This window comes from Anopheles arabiensis, chromosome 3 (assembly GCF_016920715.1).
Source record: "Anopheles arabiensis isolate DONGOLA chromosome 3, AaraD3, whole genome shotgun sequence".
Classification (NCBI taxonomy): domain Eukaryota; kingdom Metazoa; phylum Arthropoda; class Insecta; order Diptera; family Culicidae; genus Anopheles; species Anopheles arabiensis.
The window spans coordinates 13,647,629-13,662,171 of NC_053518.1; the positions used below are offsets into that span (position 1 = coordinate 13,647,629).

Genomic DNA, 14,543 nt, shown 5'->3' on the forward strand with positions numbered 1-14,543 from the left:
GACGAGTCTACCTGTTTAAGCATGGAATCGGTTCTTGAAGTAATAAAGCATCTTTTAAATCTCGGCTACATACCCTGGTCACCTCAGAAGCGCTATTGTGATCTTACATTACGGGAGCGTACTTGAAAAACATTTAACATTTACCGACATTTTACACTTTTTCACACTAATTGGAGGTAAACGTTTCTATTCCTTGTTCTCTTTCCAAGTATTAAAATCAACGGTAAAATTAAACATCACATCTATATATATCTTGGTAATCGTATTGTTTTTTATGTACATACCTTGGTACAAAATTGACGTCTCTCCGCCAAAGTCGTATTGTTTATCTTCATATTTTCCAGTGTTTAGTAGCTCGTCCTAATTGCGTTCCTGGTGTAATGTAAATCAAACCCTTCGACTTCCCTCTGTCCGTGTGTTCAGATAGTCATGTATCCACTGTTCAGCATAATCTCTGCCCTAATATGGTCGCTGCTGTTGTCGCAACTATGCAGCGCCTTCCCAACGTATCACATCGAAGAAAGTCCCGTGTCGAACGATCCGCTCTACACGGACGGAGTGTACTTCGAGGAGCTGAAAACGATAAAGGTGCAGGTAAGCTCGTGGACGCTGCGGTCCAATTACGATATAGCGCTTTTCGTCGATGAAATCGCAACGGCAAATGCTACCGTCGCCAATCTGCTGCAAGCGTGCGCCGAGATGCAGGCGAAGCGCATTGGCAACTGCGACGGCATCCTCAACATTCTGGGCCTGAACAAAGAGCTGAACGATTTCAGCATCCTGCTCAGGAGCTTCTGCGAAGAGGAGGGAGGGGCAGGTGGCCCGAGACGCACGAAACGAGGCATATTTAGATCCTGGTTCGGGCTGATGGACGATGAGGATAGAAACGATATACACAGCAAATTCGATAAGGTGAATCAGCAGCTCACCATTGAGTCATCGTCGCTCAGGATGTTCTACAACACTACGAACGAGGCGTTGGCCGTGCTGTCCGGCAACACGTTCCAGGTCGATCCGAAGCGGCCACACACGATCGATTTTACGCGCGAGGGCCAGCTGCTGCTGATGGACATACTGCTGAACAAGATCATCGCCAAGAAGAACCTGTTCATGGAGCTGCTGCAGAGCACCACCTCGATGGGGCTCAGCGACAGCATCATCTCCCCCACGCAGCTACTGGCCGAGCTGCAGAAGGTGCAAAAGTTTCTGCCGGAAGAGTTCATCTTCCCGGTCGAGCTGAAACTGCGCGAAATGCTCAAACTGTACCCGCTCTCGAAGGTGATCGCCAACGTGGACGGGTGCCGGGTGGTGGTCAACATCATTATACCGCTCTGCAACCGGTTGCTGTACCGCACGCTCAAAGGGACCAGCGTGCCGATGCTTTCGGAGGACGGCATCATGAAGATGTACGTGCTCGATCGCGACATTATGGCGTACAACAGGACGTCCCACACCGGCATGGTGATGACGTTCGACGAGTACAAACAGTGCACCCATCTGACGGACTTTACGCTCTGCAACGCGCACCACCTGATGCGCAACCTGTCCACCACCGACGACTGCATCGTGGCGACGTACTTCAACGCCACGGAGCGCGATTCGGACTGCCGGCTGACGCGGGTACTGCTGCGCAACCAGCTCTGGATACAGCTGGCCGATCCGAACGTGTGGATTTACGTGATGCCCAACTTTACCGCCATCACCGTGCAGTATGGCGCCAACCGGCAGAAATCGCTCACGCTGCACGGCGTCGGCATGCTGAAGCTGCTCCAAATGTGCCACGTACGGTCGATGGACGTGCTGCTGCAGTACGTGCCGCAGCTGGGCGGCACGAAAATAAGCACCGTGTCGGACGGATTTAGCCGCCCGGTGAAGATTACGCGCGAACAGTCGCTGATCATTTCGGGCAGTGCGAACGACAACAGCCGCATCATACCGGTGGGTAAATCGACCGAGGCGCAGCTGAGCGAGTCGGCCCGCGTGGCCGGGATCTATCGCGAACCCGGCCGTCTTTCGCCGTGGATTATTGTGGGTATCGTTTTCGGCGTGTTTCTGGTACTGCTCGCGGCAATGCACGTATTTCTGCGCCAGTTTTCGATCAAGCGACGATCGCGCATGGCCGAGGCGGATGGCATGGCACCCGCGCTGGATTCGACACAGCAGCAGTGGATTCCGGCCGACAATACGCAGCTCACATCGGTCGATACATCCCTGCCAAGGTAAACCGAAATGGAACGGAAAGGTAGGCAAAGAGTAAGCACTAACCCGATTGCATTGATCGAGCCCTACTGGCAACGAATTACCAAAGCGTTCGCAAACAGGAAACATTATGCGCACAAAAGACACACGGTACACCGATGGTGTACTGTGAGGGGATTTATAGTGAAATATTTAATCAAAACAAAGGATAATCAAACGACAATACGTGCAACGCATTTTTGAACGTATTGGCGCAACTATTGTGATACAAAAGGCTTGATTGAAGATGCGAGAAGCTTATTTTTGTACGGAATTTTACCACTGCACTCGATTTGTGTGGAAATCGAACTGCGCTTGTGGTTTAGTGGTTTAGCAAGGTGTGAAGAAATATTTCATCGCTTAGAGATGCATACGAACGTTATAGTATGCAAATAATTTAGAAGCCAGCCATACATATTATACAACTAAACGTATTTACTCTATTTAAAGAGAGTACATAGAGCTGCTTTTTATGGATGGAGAAGGTCTAAATGAAACTTTAGTACCAGGCCAATAAATAGTGATATTTTCGATTAACATTAGCCCTTTAAAGCAATTGGCTCAAAACTTACACCAAAATTATTTCTACTTCGACGTGTTTGGCTACTTTTTAGAATGAAATTTGTATTTTGTGAAAATATAGTTGTCATAATGCATTGATAATGATTTGAAAAATAACGTAACCTAAAAAAATATCGCTTTTCCTTCTAAAATCAACTTTCATTTCTACTAATGGACTTTTCATGTGACGATTTCTCATGTTTTTGTAGTTGGAAAAAACGACGCTATAGGAAAGTTTAGGTAAATTTGGCCTGCTTTTAGTTTATTGGTGTCCCTTTACTTCTTCTGTATATGTTATATTGCTTTATCAGAAAAGAAAATTATAACCTTTTTTTGCGACAACAAAACGCATGCAGAGAGAGACAGAGAGTGTTATTTGTACTCCGTTAAATTGTTGAACCATAAGCGAAATAAAAGTGAAATGTAAACTAGTTACGCTGCTTTGCCTTAATCATTCGACAGGAATGAACACAATATCGAACCTTCCAACACGATAAACAATATCCGAAAGCATGGCACATAACTACCAGCAACCAAATTTACGAAGCATATCATGCAGCAAACTGTACCGTACGATCGATTTCGTACAATTCCGCTGAGATTAGAAGATGAGTATCATCTGTATATCACTTAAAACATCGCGAACTAATCCTTCCGAAGGAGCGGTGGACTCTTTGTGCGAAATGATAACGCTCTCCTAACGTAATAATGTTTAATCTGACTTTCAATATTGCACTATAGCTGCTTCGCGAGCAAAAAGAATTAGAATTCTTATGCTTATCCAAAAGGAAGTAATGCCTAGCTTACCGGAAACACGAAATAATACGCTCGTTTTCACCCATTGGCACTGTATAATTCCTTTCCTACATGTGAAAGTTTTCCACCGATGTTAGTGTCGTTTCGATTAGCAGATTAAAGTCAAGTTCGTTCAGGTTCGCTTTGGCGGTAAGTAGGTCGAGGAAATTGTCCAACGGTTGCTGGAGCTTCCGGGCCGCCCCTAAACCTTGGCTGAGATCTAAAACGAATGTTGAACGAGGGGGAAAATTACTAAATAGGCTCTATCAGACAGAGTGCAGTTATTTTTTGCATGGAAATGGAAAACGCAACATCATTCCAAGTGCAGAAGCAAAACAAAAGCAAAAAAAAACTACCAAAAAAACAGAAAAAATAAATAAATATTTTAAAACCAATAAATGATGCATGCAGGTGGGAAAAATGGAATGATGCGTGTTTCGAGCCCCGTGAACTAGTCAGTGAACGGATGGAAGCAGTCGTTTTAAAAAAGCATTCTAATCGCCTGCGTACACCAGGCTATTGATGGGACAATGCGGAATTCGAGTGTAGCAAACACGACCACAGCGATGATCGTGCTGGCCAGAATTAAATATCCAACGCCTAGCAGGAGCGTTGTTTTTAGGGACGCATCCAGCCCGTCATTAAGACAACGAGCACGGGCAGTCGCTGCATGCCGTCTAGACAGTCGGACAATTTTATCCGACGGTGAGTCACGGCAAAGTTGCATCAAAAACGAGGACGTAGAGGAGGTGCAGCGGAACCGCTGGAAGCGCGTTCTCGCCGCCCCATTCGATCCCGTCGACCGGGAACTGCCAAAGGTAATGGTAACGTTGGGCGGGTGCTGTTCCTCCTTTTCATCCTCCCCGGCCCGGTCGCTGGCAGTGCCGCTGCCCGCCTCCAGATCGACCAGCGACGAAGGGGACGTAACGAGCCGGAGCGCGTTGAGGCTCGCGTAGGTACGCAGATTGCGCGACCGGGACGAGTTTTCCATCTGATCGTACTCGGAGGATGAGATGGGCGAGGAAGCTTCCGAGCAGGATGAGGGTGAGGAGGATGCAGCCGGTGGCGGTTTGCGAACCGAGCGGCTCGCGTGAAATGATGACGGCGAGGGCATGCAATGTTTTACATCTGAGCGCGCGCAACCGAACCAACCGAAAAAACGATCACAACCGTTACTAAAGCAAGTGGCAACTGAAAAAAACAGCGAAATGAAAAACAATGACAAATAAATGCAAATTAAGAAAAGGAAGAAACGTAAAACACGCTTACACTTACGGAACAGAATAACAAAACATTCAACACAAAACAAACCAAAAACACGATTCAATACATGCAACACACGCGCGGATAACCGGGCAGATGCCGTCTCCGGCGTTTCGAGTACTTGCTACCTTTCGGTTGATAGTCGCGCTTCCTCAGATGCGACGATCCGCGCGGATGCACCGAGTTGCCGGACAGAATGTTCATCGCGTGTTCGCGCCCGCGCAGCATCGCGCTCACCGGATGGTTCCAGCTGTTCAGCAGCCGGCGTGCCCTCGACCGGGGCAGTATCATGAGCAGATTCAGCTTCCGCCGAATCCCGTCCGGTGTGTCCTCGATGTCGGCAAAGATCACCTTCACCACGTCGATCTGCAGCTCGAACACGTGGTGCTCGACGTACTGCATGAACCCGTCGAACGGCAGCGCCCGGTAGCCGAGGTACGAAAAGAACGAGCAGAAACCGAGCGGCAGCGGAAAGGCAAGCGTCTCCACCGCCAAACAGTACCGCTCGAGCATGGCAAACAGCCGTACCTGCAGGGCCCGCTCCAGCTGATCGATCAGCGCAAAGCCGCGGCTTTCCGAGCCCTCCACCGCGAGCGCATGGTCTAGGCCGGCCGTACGGCACGCGAGCACGCAGAGCGCGCGCGATTGTTCCAGCTGCGCGGCGACGTAGCGCGTCGCAACGGCATGCACGTGCGATGTGGCCGGATTGGTGTCGTAAAAGGCGTTCTTTAGCCACCGGAAGCCCGTCACCTCCTTTACGCTGTGCTTTACCAGATGCATGCTCAGCTCGCGCAGATTCACGTTCAGCACCAGCTCCTGCTTGTTGGCGGTGCACGCCTCCGTTTCCACGAACGGTAGATCGTTCTGCAGCCTGGCACGGGCACCGCCGCCGACGCCACCGGCACCCGCCACAAAGTCCAGCCCGAACGTGGCCCCACCGATAGGGTTGGCGGGCGACATTGGGGTGGTGCAGCGGGACAGCGCCTCCGGCTGGTAGCAGGCGAGCGAGTACATCAGCTTCTCGCGCACCTGCTCCTGGTGGAAGCGGGGCCGTTCCTTGCTGCTGCCACCGGTATCGCTCAGCCGATCCCACAGCAGCGTCCAGATGTCTTTGCGGAAGGGCGAGAGGCGCTGCTGGGGCGACAGCAACATCATCGACGTGTTGTAGAGCGTTTCGTGCGACAGGCCCACGCTCAGCTTGCCCACCTTGGCTTCGATCGGCTTGCTCGAGCTGCAGGTGGTTAGCGGAAGCAGCCGGAACAGGGCCAGCTGGTCCTGGGTGAGCCCTTTCTTGGCCGATGCGTACGTGCCCGCCACGAGTGCTTCCTTCAGCAGCGGTACCGTGTCCAGATGAAGTGGCCGTTCCATGATGATGCTCAGGATCTGTGCAAAGACAGCGAAAGGATAAATAATCTAATCCCGATTTCAATACACCTGCAAACCCCTCGTACTTACCTCGGAAAAGATTTCAATAATATCACCCCCGGTCGAGTGCGCCAGGAAGTAGTGCACGATCGCCAACCGATTGTCGATCGACGTGTCGTTCCGGAACGCATCGATCAGGTGCGACTTCGGTATCGTGATCGAGATGAGATCGAGCGTGGCCGAATCGTAGCAAATGTTGTTGGTCGCGAAGCACGGCACCAGCTGCGTAATCGGCGCACGGGTAAACGGTGCGCACACGATATGGCACGACGGTTCGTGCGACAATCCCACATCGAGCAGGTGCATGAACAGATCCGCCTGAAACACCAGCACGTGGTGGTCGCCGTGCAGCGTAAACGTGGGCTTCATCAGCTTCGCCTTTTCCCACGGTATGCCCGGCATGACGCAGTGTATGACGCACCCGTGGTGCAAGATCGTCACTGAGTACGCAAAGTGTACGTCGAAGATGGTCTGCGCAGTGGTCCCACCGTTCGCCGGTGGTGCCTCCTCCTCCCGCTGCTTGACCGGCTGGTACAGGTAGTAGTGGCAGACGAACAGCATCCCCGACTCGTCGCTCACGATGACGAGATTGAGCGACGAGTCGTGTATGCGCAGCGGCACGGTATCGTCCTCGTAGATGTCCTCACTGCTGGAGGAAGGAATTTTGGGCAAATTCAGCGGAATGTTCAGCACCGTTTCGGTGGGCAGATCGTCGTGAAACTGAAACGCGGAGAGGGTCGGCTGTAGCCGTTTGGTCGGTTCGCCCTGCTCGCCCGCTGCGTCGTCCTCCTTCTCGAAGATGGTGCGTGCCGTCGGTTTGAGATGAATGTAGTACAACGCTTGGACGGTTGGATCCCACTGCGCCCATATGAAGGCTTTCGTGAGCGTTTCACTTTTCAGCCCGTCCCGATCCAACTCCCAGGCGTTGGGGTTGGTGTAATCGATGCGGCTACTACTCCCCGCAGCAAGCGCATCCTCCTCCTCCGACTGCTGTTCGAGCTTTTTCAACGACGCCGTATACAGCAGCACGTGCTCGTGGTGTACCAGGAGCAAAAATTTGTCCTGATAGTGCTTCTCGAAGGTGGACAGCTTGCGCCAGAGGAACGTTGCCATCACCTGCCGGTTGCGCTCGACCTCGAGCAGCAGATGGGGCTGTGCCGCGTCCAGCTTGGGGCGCACCTCCACCAGGTAGGCACGGTAAATGTCACCGTTGTGGCCGGACTCGTCCTGCTTGATCTGCTTCGTTACGTAGAGTAGCAGGGTGTGCGTGAGGTTAACCGAAGCCTGAATTACGTTCTCTCGGCCTGGGAAGGTGTACAGCACGTCGAACGTTTTGCTTTTCGGCGTGTAAATGCCGACGTTCGTTCGTTGCTCCTCGCGTCCTTTCCGGGGGTCGAACGATACCCAGCTAGCGAGCAGTGAGCTATCCTGCTCCTTCCCCAGAATGCGCCACTCGATAGCGACATCTGGAGGGGGAGAAGAAGAAGAAATTGCACAAATGTTGTATAAATTCAATGTATCGGAGCAGTAGTAGATAGCTTACCTTTATTTCCACTAACGGACAGTAGCCCACAGAAGTTGGCGGCCAAGTTTTCCTGCTTCAACATTCTACTATCGCACTGGGACACTCAAAAATTCCAGAAGACACGTACACGACACACACACGCCTCTACAGAGTAGAGTGCCTTTTTTAGTGGAAAATTAATCACTCCAGCAAAATCCCTTTTTCACAGTTGCCCAGCAACGGCAGAGAGTGGTAGGCGATGCAACGTTTCCGGTTCTGCTGGGATTCACCGTTTCGATTCTGGCGGCTTCGTTTGTTGGCCCTCTGCTCACATCACATTGCTGAAATCAATAATCATTTCCTCGTTCCGTCTGTGTTGCCACTCTGTCAATGATGCTGGAATTCGGTGTTGCTGATAATAAGTTTACGGTTAGGGCCTCTCTCGGTCTCGCTCTTTCTTTCTCTCTGACTCGCCTCTTCCAGCTCTACCACCGTTGGCACCGACTCGGCTGCGTTTGCGTTGTCGTCGGCATTTTCCCTACACTGCTCTACCAACACGCGCCCTATCCCTTGTCGCGTTTTCCTCCCACTCTTCCCGCTTCTTATCAGCAGTTGTCGTCCGGTGCAGTCACCGTGAACGATGGCGACGGGAGACGCTTTTTTCGTGTTTGCCTTTTAGCACGCACATGCGCATGAAATTGTAAACAAAACGGCCGAGAACGGTGGTTATTTGTGTGTTTGATTTTGAAATGTTGTGTATTGGGAGCTGCTGGGTGGAGGAAAGGTAGAAATAGGCTTCTAGTTGTTAGGAAGGCGGGGGAAGAGGAGAATGGCGTTCTTCCATCGGAAGGGGGAAATTGTGATGAGCTAATCGTTTAAAAAGAAACGGTTGGCTTCTTTGCAAAACTGCTCCCAAGCTCCTGAAGATCCAAGTAACCGGTTGGGAACGTTGAATGTAGTGATGGGTAACATTGGCAAATATTCTGAATCGACTCCGATCCAGGTCCGAAGATTTTGTTCCCTGCTCCGAAAGACCGGAATCGTCCGGAGCAGTTGGATTCATACAGAGATGGAGCCAACCGTAATTGAAGTTGTCCGTCTTCGGAGTCATTCGAAGTCGAAGTCATCCGGAGTCGTCAGCGTCGAAGTCAACCAGAAGTCATAAGGAATCGGTCCGGGTCAGAGCTGCACTCGGTCGGAGTCGGAGTCATTCGAGGTCGAAGTCATCAGAAGTCTAAATTGTTCGGATTCGGGAATATCCAAAGTCAGAATCGTCCGGAGTCGAATTCATTCAATGTTGGAGTCATCCGGAGTCGGAGGCATACGAAGTCGGAGTCGTTCGGATTCGGAGTCATATGGAGGTGAATTCAAATGGAGTGAAAGTCATCCGGGGTCGGTGTCGGTAAAAATAATCTAGAATCGAAGTTTTCCGGAATCAGAGTCGTCCCAACCCAAGCGCCACAGATTAAGCTTAAACGACTGGAAAATTGAATATCCATAGAAAAAAAATGAAAGCTCTACAGCTTCGTTGGTTTGATCAATAGATGGCGTATTACAGCTCATCATTATATTGCTATCCTTTTCTTGCAATGTGTTTCGACAAGTTTCATCTTATCATGACGTATATAGCTTCTAACTTTCCGAGCATAAATCTATATGAATGGTCTTGTGGTCAGATACGTGGGTATCAACACCAACGACCATTACTCAAATCTCACTTGCTTCAGTGCTGGTGGTTTCCGTTGGAGTTTAGTATTTAAACAAACGTATCGCCGTTCTAGTTCTAGCGATACATAACTTCAATGTGAAACCGTACAACAGTACAGAGGAAATGAGAAAGCTCTCCTCCAAGCGATGAAGCTCAACTGGTTGGGGTATCCCACCAACAGAGAGCGCCACCAGCTTTTTCGCTATTTTTAGAATGCATGAGTCGTTTGCCGTCTGCTAAACGAAGTCTTTCTATATTCCGTTTAGGTAGAGAACTTGAGTCGTTTAGAAGCCGGTTAGTGGTCGTTTAGTGGATTTGTGGCACTTGGGAAGTTGAAGTAGTCCAAAGTCGTAGTTGTTAGAAGTCGGAGTCATCCAAATTCTGATTCGTTCGGAGTCGTCCGTACTCAGAGTCAACCTAAATGTGAGTCACCCAGTTGCCCGGAGATATCCGAAGCAGGATTCATCCGAAGATGGATTCGTTCTGAGTCGTCCGTAGTCGGAGTCATCCGTAGTTGAAGTCATCTGCAATCAAAGTTGTCGGGTGTCTAAGTCATCCGGAGTCGGATTTACCCTAGATGTTATTGTATAGACCAGAAATGAACCTTAATTTCTTCTTAATATTTATCCATGATTTTCCTTTTTTTAATTTTCCCTCAGCGTTTTTGCAAACCAGTGCCTTAATAAGCATTCATCGAGCATTGAACAAATGTGTCGACTGGGTCCGCCTTTGCCGTCCTACTCTCTTAGGCCCGTGTCTGTGCTCCATCGGATGCGATTTTATCGGAAGGCCTGTCAAAATTTTATATGGGATTTGACAGATAACGTCGGACGTGCGATTTCGTCGTACGACGGAATCAAAAATTTTTGATTTCGTCGGACGCCGCATCCGATTTTATCTGTCAAACTAAATGTGTGGTGTTTTGTAGGAACAATCTCAACTTAATTTTTCATGATCGTTATATTATTCAAATCATCCAATTAATCGCAATATTATACGAAAAAGCGTTTGACAGCACGTGCGATAAAATCGCATGCGATGGAGCACAGACACGGGCCTTAATGTCAAACGATTCGCTGTCAGTTGGCCGCTTGTCATGCGGCATTAGAAAAAGGAGAGAAAAACAAGCAGAACGAACGCTGTTTTGTGTTGCTAATTTGTGTACCCGGTCTATTGACGAAAGTGGCTTTTCCCGTAAGTTTGTTGGCCAGTTGTGCGAAAAATCTCCATCAAAGCGTTCCATTGCACGTGGTTCATCGAACCGGATTGCCCATAACTGATATTTTCCCCCTTTCTACCGATTCGTGTACGTGTGTAGTGAAGAAGCGCATTTTCGCACCGCATAAAATATGGCTGCCCAGCTTGATGGTGTTTTCGAGGCGGAGCTGCAGAAGAAAATTACCGAATCGAAGGTGCTAGTCGTCGGAGCGGGTGGAATTGGGTGTGAAATATTGAAAAATCTCGTACTAACAGGATTCACGGACATTGAGATCGTAAGTAATGGGTGTGGGGTGTTGTACCTGCTTCGCGGAAAAAAAGCGTCCCAAGGAACATAACCTTACATTCTAAAAAGAAAGAATGATGATGCATCCGTCTCTCCGTTATCAACAAACTGATGGTTCGTTTTTTTTACAGATCGATTTGGATACGATCGACGTTAGCAACCTGAATCGTCAATTTCTGTTCCACAAGGAGCACGTCGGCAAATCGAAAGCGAACGTCGCCCGGGAGAGTGCTCTGGCGTTCAATCCGAACGCCAAGATCAAAGCATACCATGACAGTATTACGACGTAAGTGTAGGCCGCCGTGTTGGCCACACTTCCACCACACTCTGTACTGATTTGTGTGTTTGTAATTACCATTACAGCAACAACTATGGCGTGAATTTCTTCCAACAGTTCTCCATCGTCCTGAACGCGCTGGACAACCGCGCTGCGCGCAGTCACGTCAATCGCCTGTGTCTGACGGCCGACGTGCCGTTGATAGAATCGGGCACGGCCGGATACAACGGGCAGGTGGAGCTGATCAAGCGTGGACTCACCTCGTGCTACGAGTGTGTCCCGCAGCCGGCTCAAAAGTCCTACCCGGGATGTACGATCCGCAACACTCCGTCGGAACCGATTCACTGCATCGTGTGGGCGAAGCATCTGTTTAAGTAAGCAGTTAAAGAGAGAAGGAAAATGGAGAAAAAGTGCTATCATTCAACTCTTTCTTGCTACTTTACTTGCATTTACAGTCAACTGTTTGGTGAAAGCAATGAGGATGAGGACGTTTCCCCGGATACAGCCGATCCGGAGGCGGGCGCCGATGTGGGCAGCGCTGCGCTGGAGAAGGAAGCGAACGAGAAGGGCAACGTGGATCGTGTCAATACGCGCACCTGGGCCAAGCAGTGCGAATACGATCCGGAGAAGATTTTCAACAAACTGTTCTTCGACGACATCAACTATCTGCTGAGCATGTCCAACCTGTGGAAGAACCGCACGCCACCGAAGCCGGCCAAGTGGGACGCGGTGCAGGAAGGCGACGGGGAGGATGGTAGCATTGTCGAGGACAGTGTGACCCGCGATCAGAAGGTGCTCAGCATGGCCCAGACGGCGAAGGTGTTTGGCGAGAGCATCAAGGCGCTGAAGGAAGCGGTCGGCAAGCTGCCGGAAGGCGACCATCTCGTCTGGGACAAGGACGACAAGGACGGGATGGACTTTGTGGCCGCCTGTGCCAATATTCGTGCACAAATCTTTGGCATTCCAAGAAAGAGTCGGTTCGAGATTAAGTGTAAGTAAACAATGGGCTAGCAGGCGCCCTGCTTGCGCTGCGATCAAAGGCAACTGGGACTAAATGGGTCTCTCCTCTCTTTTTCAACAGCAATGGCAGGCAACATCATACCGGCAATCGCGACGACGAACGCCATTACGGCCGGCATTGTGGTGATGCGCGCCTTCCGCGTCCTGCAGCAGGAGTACGAAGCGTGCAAGACGGTGTACGTGCGGCTGCGGGTCAACGGTCGCAATCAGTTCATCGTGCCGGAAACGCTGATCATTCCACCGAAGCCGAAATGCTACGTGTGCGCCGCCAAGCCGGAGGTGGTGCTGAAGGTCGACACCAAGAAGCTGACCGTGCGCGAGTTCCGGGACGACATACTGATCAAGGCGTTGAACATGGTCAGCCCGGACGTCCTGCTGGACGGCACCGGGACGATCGTGATCTCATCCGAGGAGGATGAAAAGGATTGCAACAATGATAAGACGCTGGAGGAGCTGAAGATCGTCAACGGGTGCATACTGAAGGCGGACGATTTCCTGCAGAACTACGAGCTCAGCATAACCGTGCTGCACAAGGAAGCGGGCCGGGAGGAGGCACCGTTCGAGATTGTGGCCGACCCAGACTCGCTAAAACCGAAAGAGGAAGAGGAGAAGAAGGAGGAAGTCAAACCGGCCGCGGCACCGGTGGACGATGCACAGCCGTCCACCTCGAAGGGACTGAACGGATCGTCGTCGAACGGGAAGCAATCCACCACCGTGAACGAGGTGGAGGACGATGACGATGATATGTGCATCATCGAGGATGATGAGGACGAGAAGCCGTCCACGTCGAAGGCGGCCGCCGACGCCGTCACGACACCGGGCAAGAGTGTGGAGAAGCGGAAGCACGCACCGGAGGATGATGAACCGGCAAACAAAAAGGCCAAAGTATCCTCCTCCCATCCGATGGATGACGATGATGATGATTTGGTCATACTGGATTAGGATGCAGGTCAGCAGCGGGCGGGCTGGGGGGTTTTAGAAAGTAAGAGCAAAACACACACACACACACAAACACACAGATTCGTATCGATCCACATCTCATGATTATCGATGTCATCGTCAACTAATTATCCTTCTGGGAAAACACACATTGTATGAGCAGAAAATCTCCTGAAATAAATTTTATCTGTCGTACAAGGAAAACCGTCACCGTATTGAGCCTAAAAATGAACTTTTACACGTTTTGCTTTCCTTTCTCATGTTAATAGTTACATAGTTTATTCGCACATAAAATGGCACGCATACATCGTAAAATCACACAAATACGTAATAAATTAAATAATCCCTTGGTAACGTGTCCGAGCGTAAAATCAACCTCCTTCTATTGCTTCTTCTCTCTGCCCGCCCTGACAGGTTGCGGTTTGGCGGCCGTTGGTTTCTTGTTCATTTCGTCACTCTTAGTCTTAGCAGCCTTCCCCCCCTTCGCTGCCTTGGATGTTGGCTTCGCCCTACCGCTCGGCCCCGGATCCGTGGAGGACACAATCGAAAGCCGTACCTTCCCCCCGGAACGGTCGATTTTCGTCTTCGTAATGGCGGTTTTCTTCGGATTCAGTTTGACTGGCTGCGCGGGCTTCGCCTTGGCCGGCTTCTCCTTTTTCTGCTTCTTCTCGCCGTCATTGTTGTTTTTATCCTTTTTGGTCTGCTTCGGTTTAGGATCCGCCTGCTTCTTCGCTTTCGGTTTCGTTTTTGCCGCCTTCTTTGCTGCTTTCTCGGCCTGTTTGATCCCCTTGCTCTGTTGCTTCCTTCCCTTGTCTACGTGCGCTTTGGTGAGGCGGATGCTGCCATTGATGCCGCTCTTTCCCGACACCCGCTCAACGATCGACTTGGTGGTCAGCTTTTCGTACGCTCGCTTCATGTACACCGCAGCCACCTCGGTCTCGATTTGGTACTTGCCCTTGATAAACTTTTTAATCAACGCAAACGAAATGCCCTTCCGGTGCGGATCGTTCTCGGTGATTGCTTCGATCATCATCTGCTCGTAGGTCTTTTTGCCATTTTTGCCATTTTTGTCCTGGCTGATGGTGGTGGTGGTAATGGCGGTGCTGCTGCTGCTGCTGCCTCCGGTGGTGGTTCCCATGTTGTCGTTCGTTATCTTTTCCATTTGTTCCTCCGGTTCCGATTGCTGGCCCTTTTCCGGCTTCAACGGTTTGACGGCAAGCACTTTCACTTCCTTTGCCATCATAGCGGGTGAGCTGAATGTTAGTCGTTTCGGCTGTATCATCGAGTTTGGGCGGCAAGTGCTCACTGA

General features: G+C 50.5%; 4 protein-coding genes across 7 annotated transcripts; 2 read left to right on the forward strand and 2 right to left on the reverse strand.

The window, feature by feature from the left end:
• The first annotated feature begins 285 nt into the window (after positions 1 to 285).
• Positions 286 to 3,234, forward strand: LOC120900056. Its single transcript, XM_040306571.1, has one exon. It carries the CDS (start codon positions 430 to 432, stop codon positions 2,221 to 2,223), a length of 1,794 nt encoding a protein of 597 aa, XP_040162505.1. The 5' UTR covers positions 286 to 429; the 3' UTR covers positions 2,224 to 3,234.
• On the reverse strand, positions 3,035 to 8,651 carry LOC120900054 (protein pigeon). 4 transcript variants are annotated; one of them, XM_040306565.1, is made up of 5 exons: positions 7,826 to 8,651; positions 6,313 to 7,748; positions 4,986 to 6,240; positions 4,105 to 4,785; positions 3,035 to 3,814 (listed from the first exon to the last, which is right to left on the reverse strand). In XM_040306565.1, exons 1-5 carry the CDS (start codon positions 7,887 to 7,889, stop codon positions 3,663 to 3,665), a joined length of 3,588 nt encoding a protein of 1,195 aa, XP_040162499.1. In that variant the 5' UTR covers positions 7,890 to 8,651; the 3' UTR covers positions 3,035 to 3,662. The 4 variants fall into 4 exon arrangements, with proteins under 4 accessions (XP_040162499.1, XP_040162500.1, XP_040162503.1 ...); XM_040306566.1 differs by lacking the exon at positions 4,105 to 4,785 and having other exon boundaries at positions 3,663 to 3,814; positions 7,826 to 8,648; XM_040306569.1 differs by lacking the exon at positions 4,105 to 4,785 and having other exon boundaries at positions 3,726 to 3,814; positions 4,870 to 6,240; positions 7,826 to 8,649.
• A 1,911-nt stretch (positions 8,652 to 10,562) lies between these two features.
• LOC120902732 (SUMO-activating enzyme subunit 2) lies at positions 10,563 to 13,444 on the forward strand. The gene is made up of 6 exons (XM_040311719.1): positions 10,563 to 10,688; positions 10,813 to 10,987; positions 11,130 to 11,284; positions 11,362 to 11,649; positions 11,731 to 12,266; positions 12,357 to 13,444. Exons 2-6 carry the CDS (start codon positions 10,844 to 10,846, stop codon positions 13,235 to 13,237), a joined length of 2,004 nt encoding a protein of 667 aa, XP_040167653.1. The 5' UTR covers positions 10,563 to 10,688; positions 10,813 to 10,843; the 3' UTR covers positions 13,238 to 13,444.
• A 172-nt stretch (positions 13,445 to 13,616) lies between these two features.
• On the reverse strand, positions 13,617 to 14,264 carry LOC120905142 (histone H1.0-like). The gene has a single exon (XM_040315942.1). The coding sequence runs from the start codon at positions 14,262 to 14,264 to the stop codon at positions 13,617 to 13,619; it is 648 nt and encodes a 215-aa protein (XP_040171876.1).
• Between the last annotated feature and the right edge of the window lie 279 nt (positions 14,265 to 14,543).

Bases quoted from the DNA above. Each gene is read 5' to 3' on its own strand.
- LOC120902732 (XM_040311719.1), top strand. From the start codon at position 10,844: ATGGCTGCCCAGCTTGATGGTGTTTTCGAGGCGGAGCTGCAGAAGAAA. The intron at 10,988-11,129 runs GTAAGTAATGGG...TTTTTTTTACAG, and splicing joins GATTCACGGACATTGAGATC to ATCGATTTGGATACGATCGA. The intron at 11,650-11,730 runs GTAAGCAGTTAA...TTGCATTTACAG, and splicing joins TGGGCGAAGCATCTGTTTAA to TCAACTGTTTGGTGAAAGCA.
- LOC120900054 (XM_040306565.1), bottom strand. From the start codon at position 7,889: ATGTTGAAGCAGGAAAACTTGGCCGCCAACTTCTGTGGGCTACTGTCC. The intron at 7,749-7,825 runs GTAAGCTATCTA...CTCCCCCTCCAG, and splicing joins GTCCGTTAGTGGAAATAAAG to ATGTCGCTATCGAGTGGCGC. The intron at 4,786-4,985 runs GTAGCAAGTACT...TGTTTTTTTCAG, and splicing joins GCGCGACTATCAACCGAAAG to TTGCCACTTGCTTTAGTAAC.
- LOC120905142 (XM_040315942.1), bottom strand. From the start codon at position 14,264: ATGATCGAAGCAATCACCGAGAACGATCCGCACCGGAAGGGCATTTCG.
- LOC120900056 (XM_040306571.1), top strand. From the start codon at position 430: ATGTATCCACTGTTCAGCATAATCTCTGCCCTAATATGGTCGCTGCTG.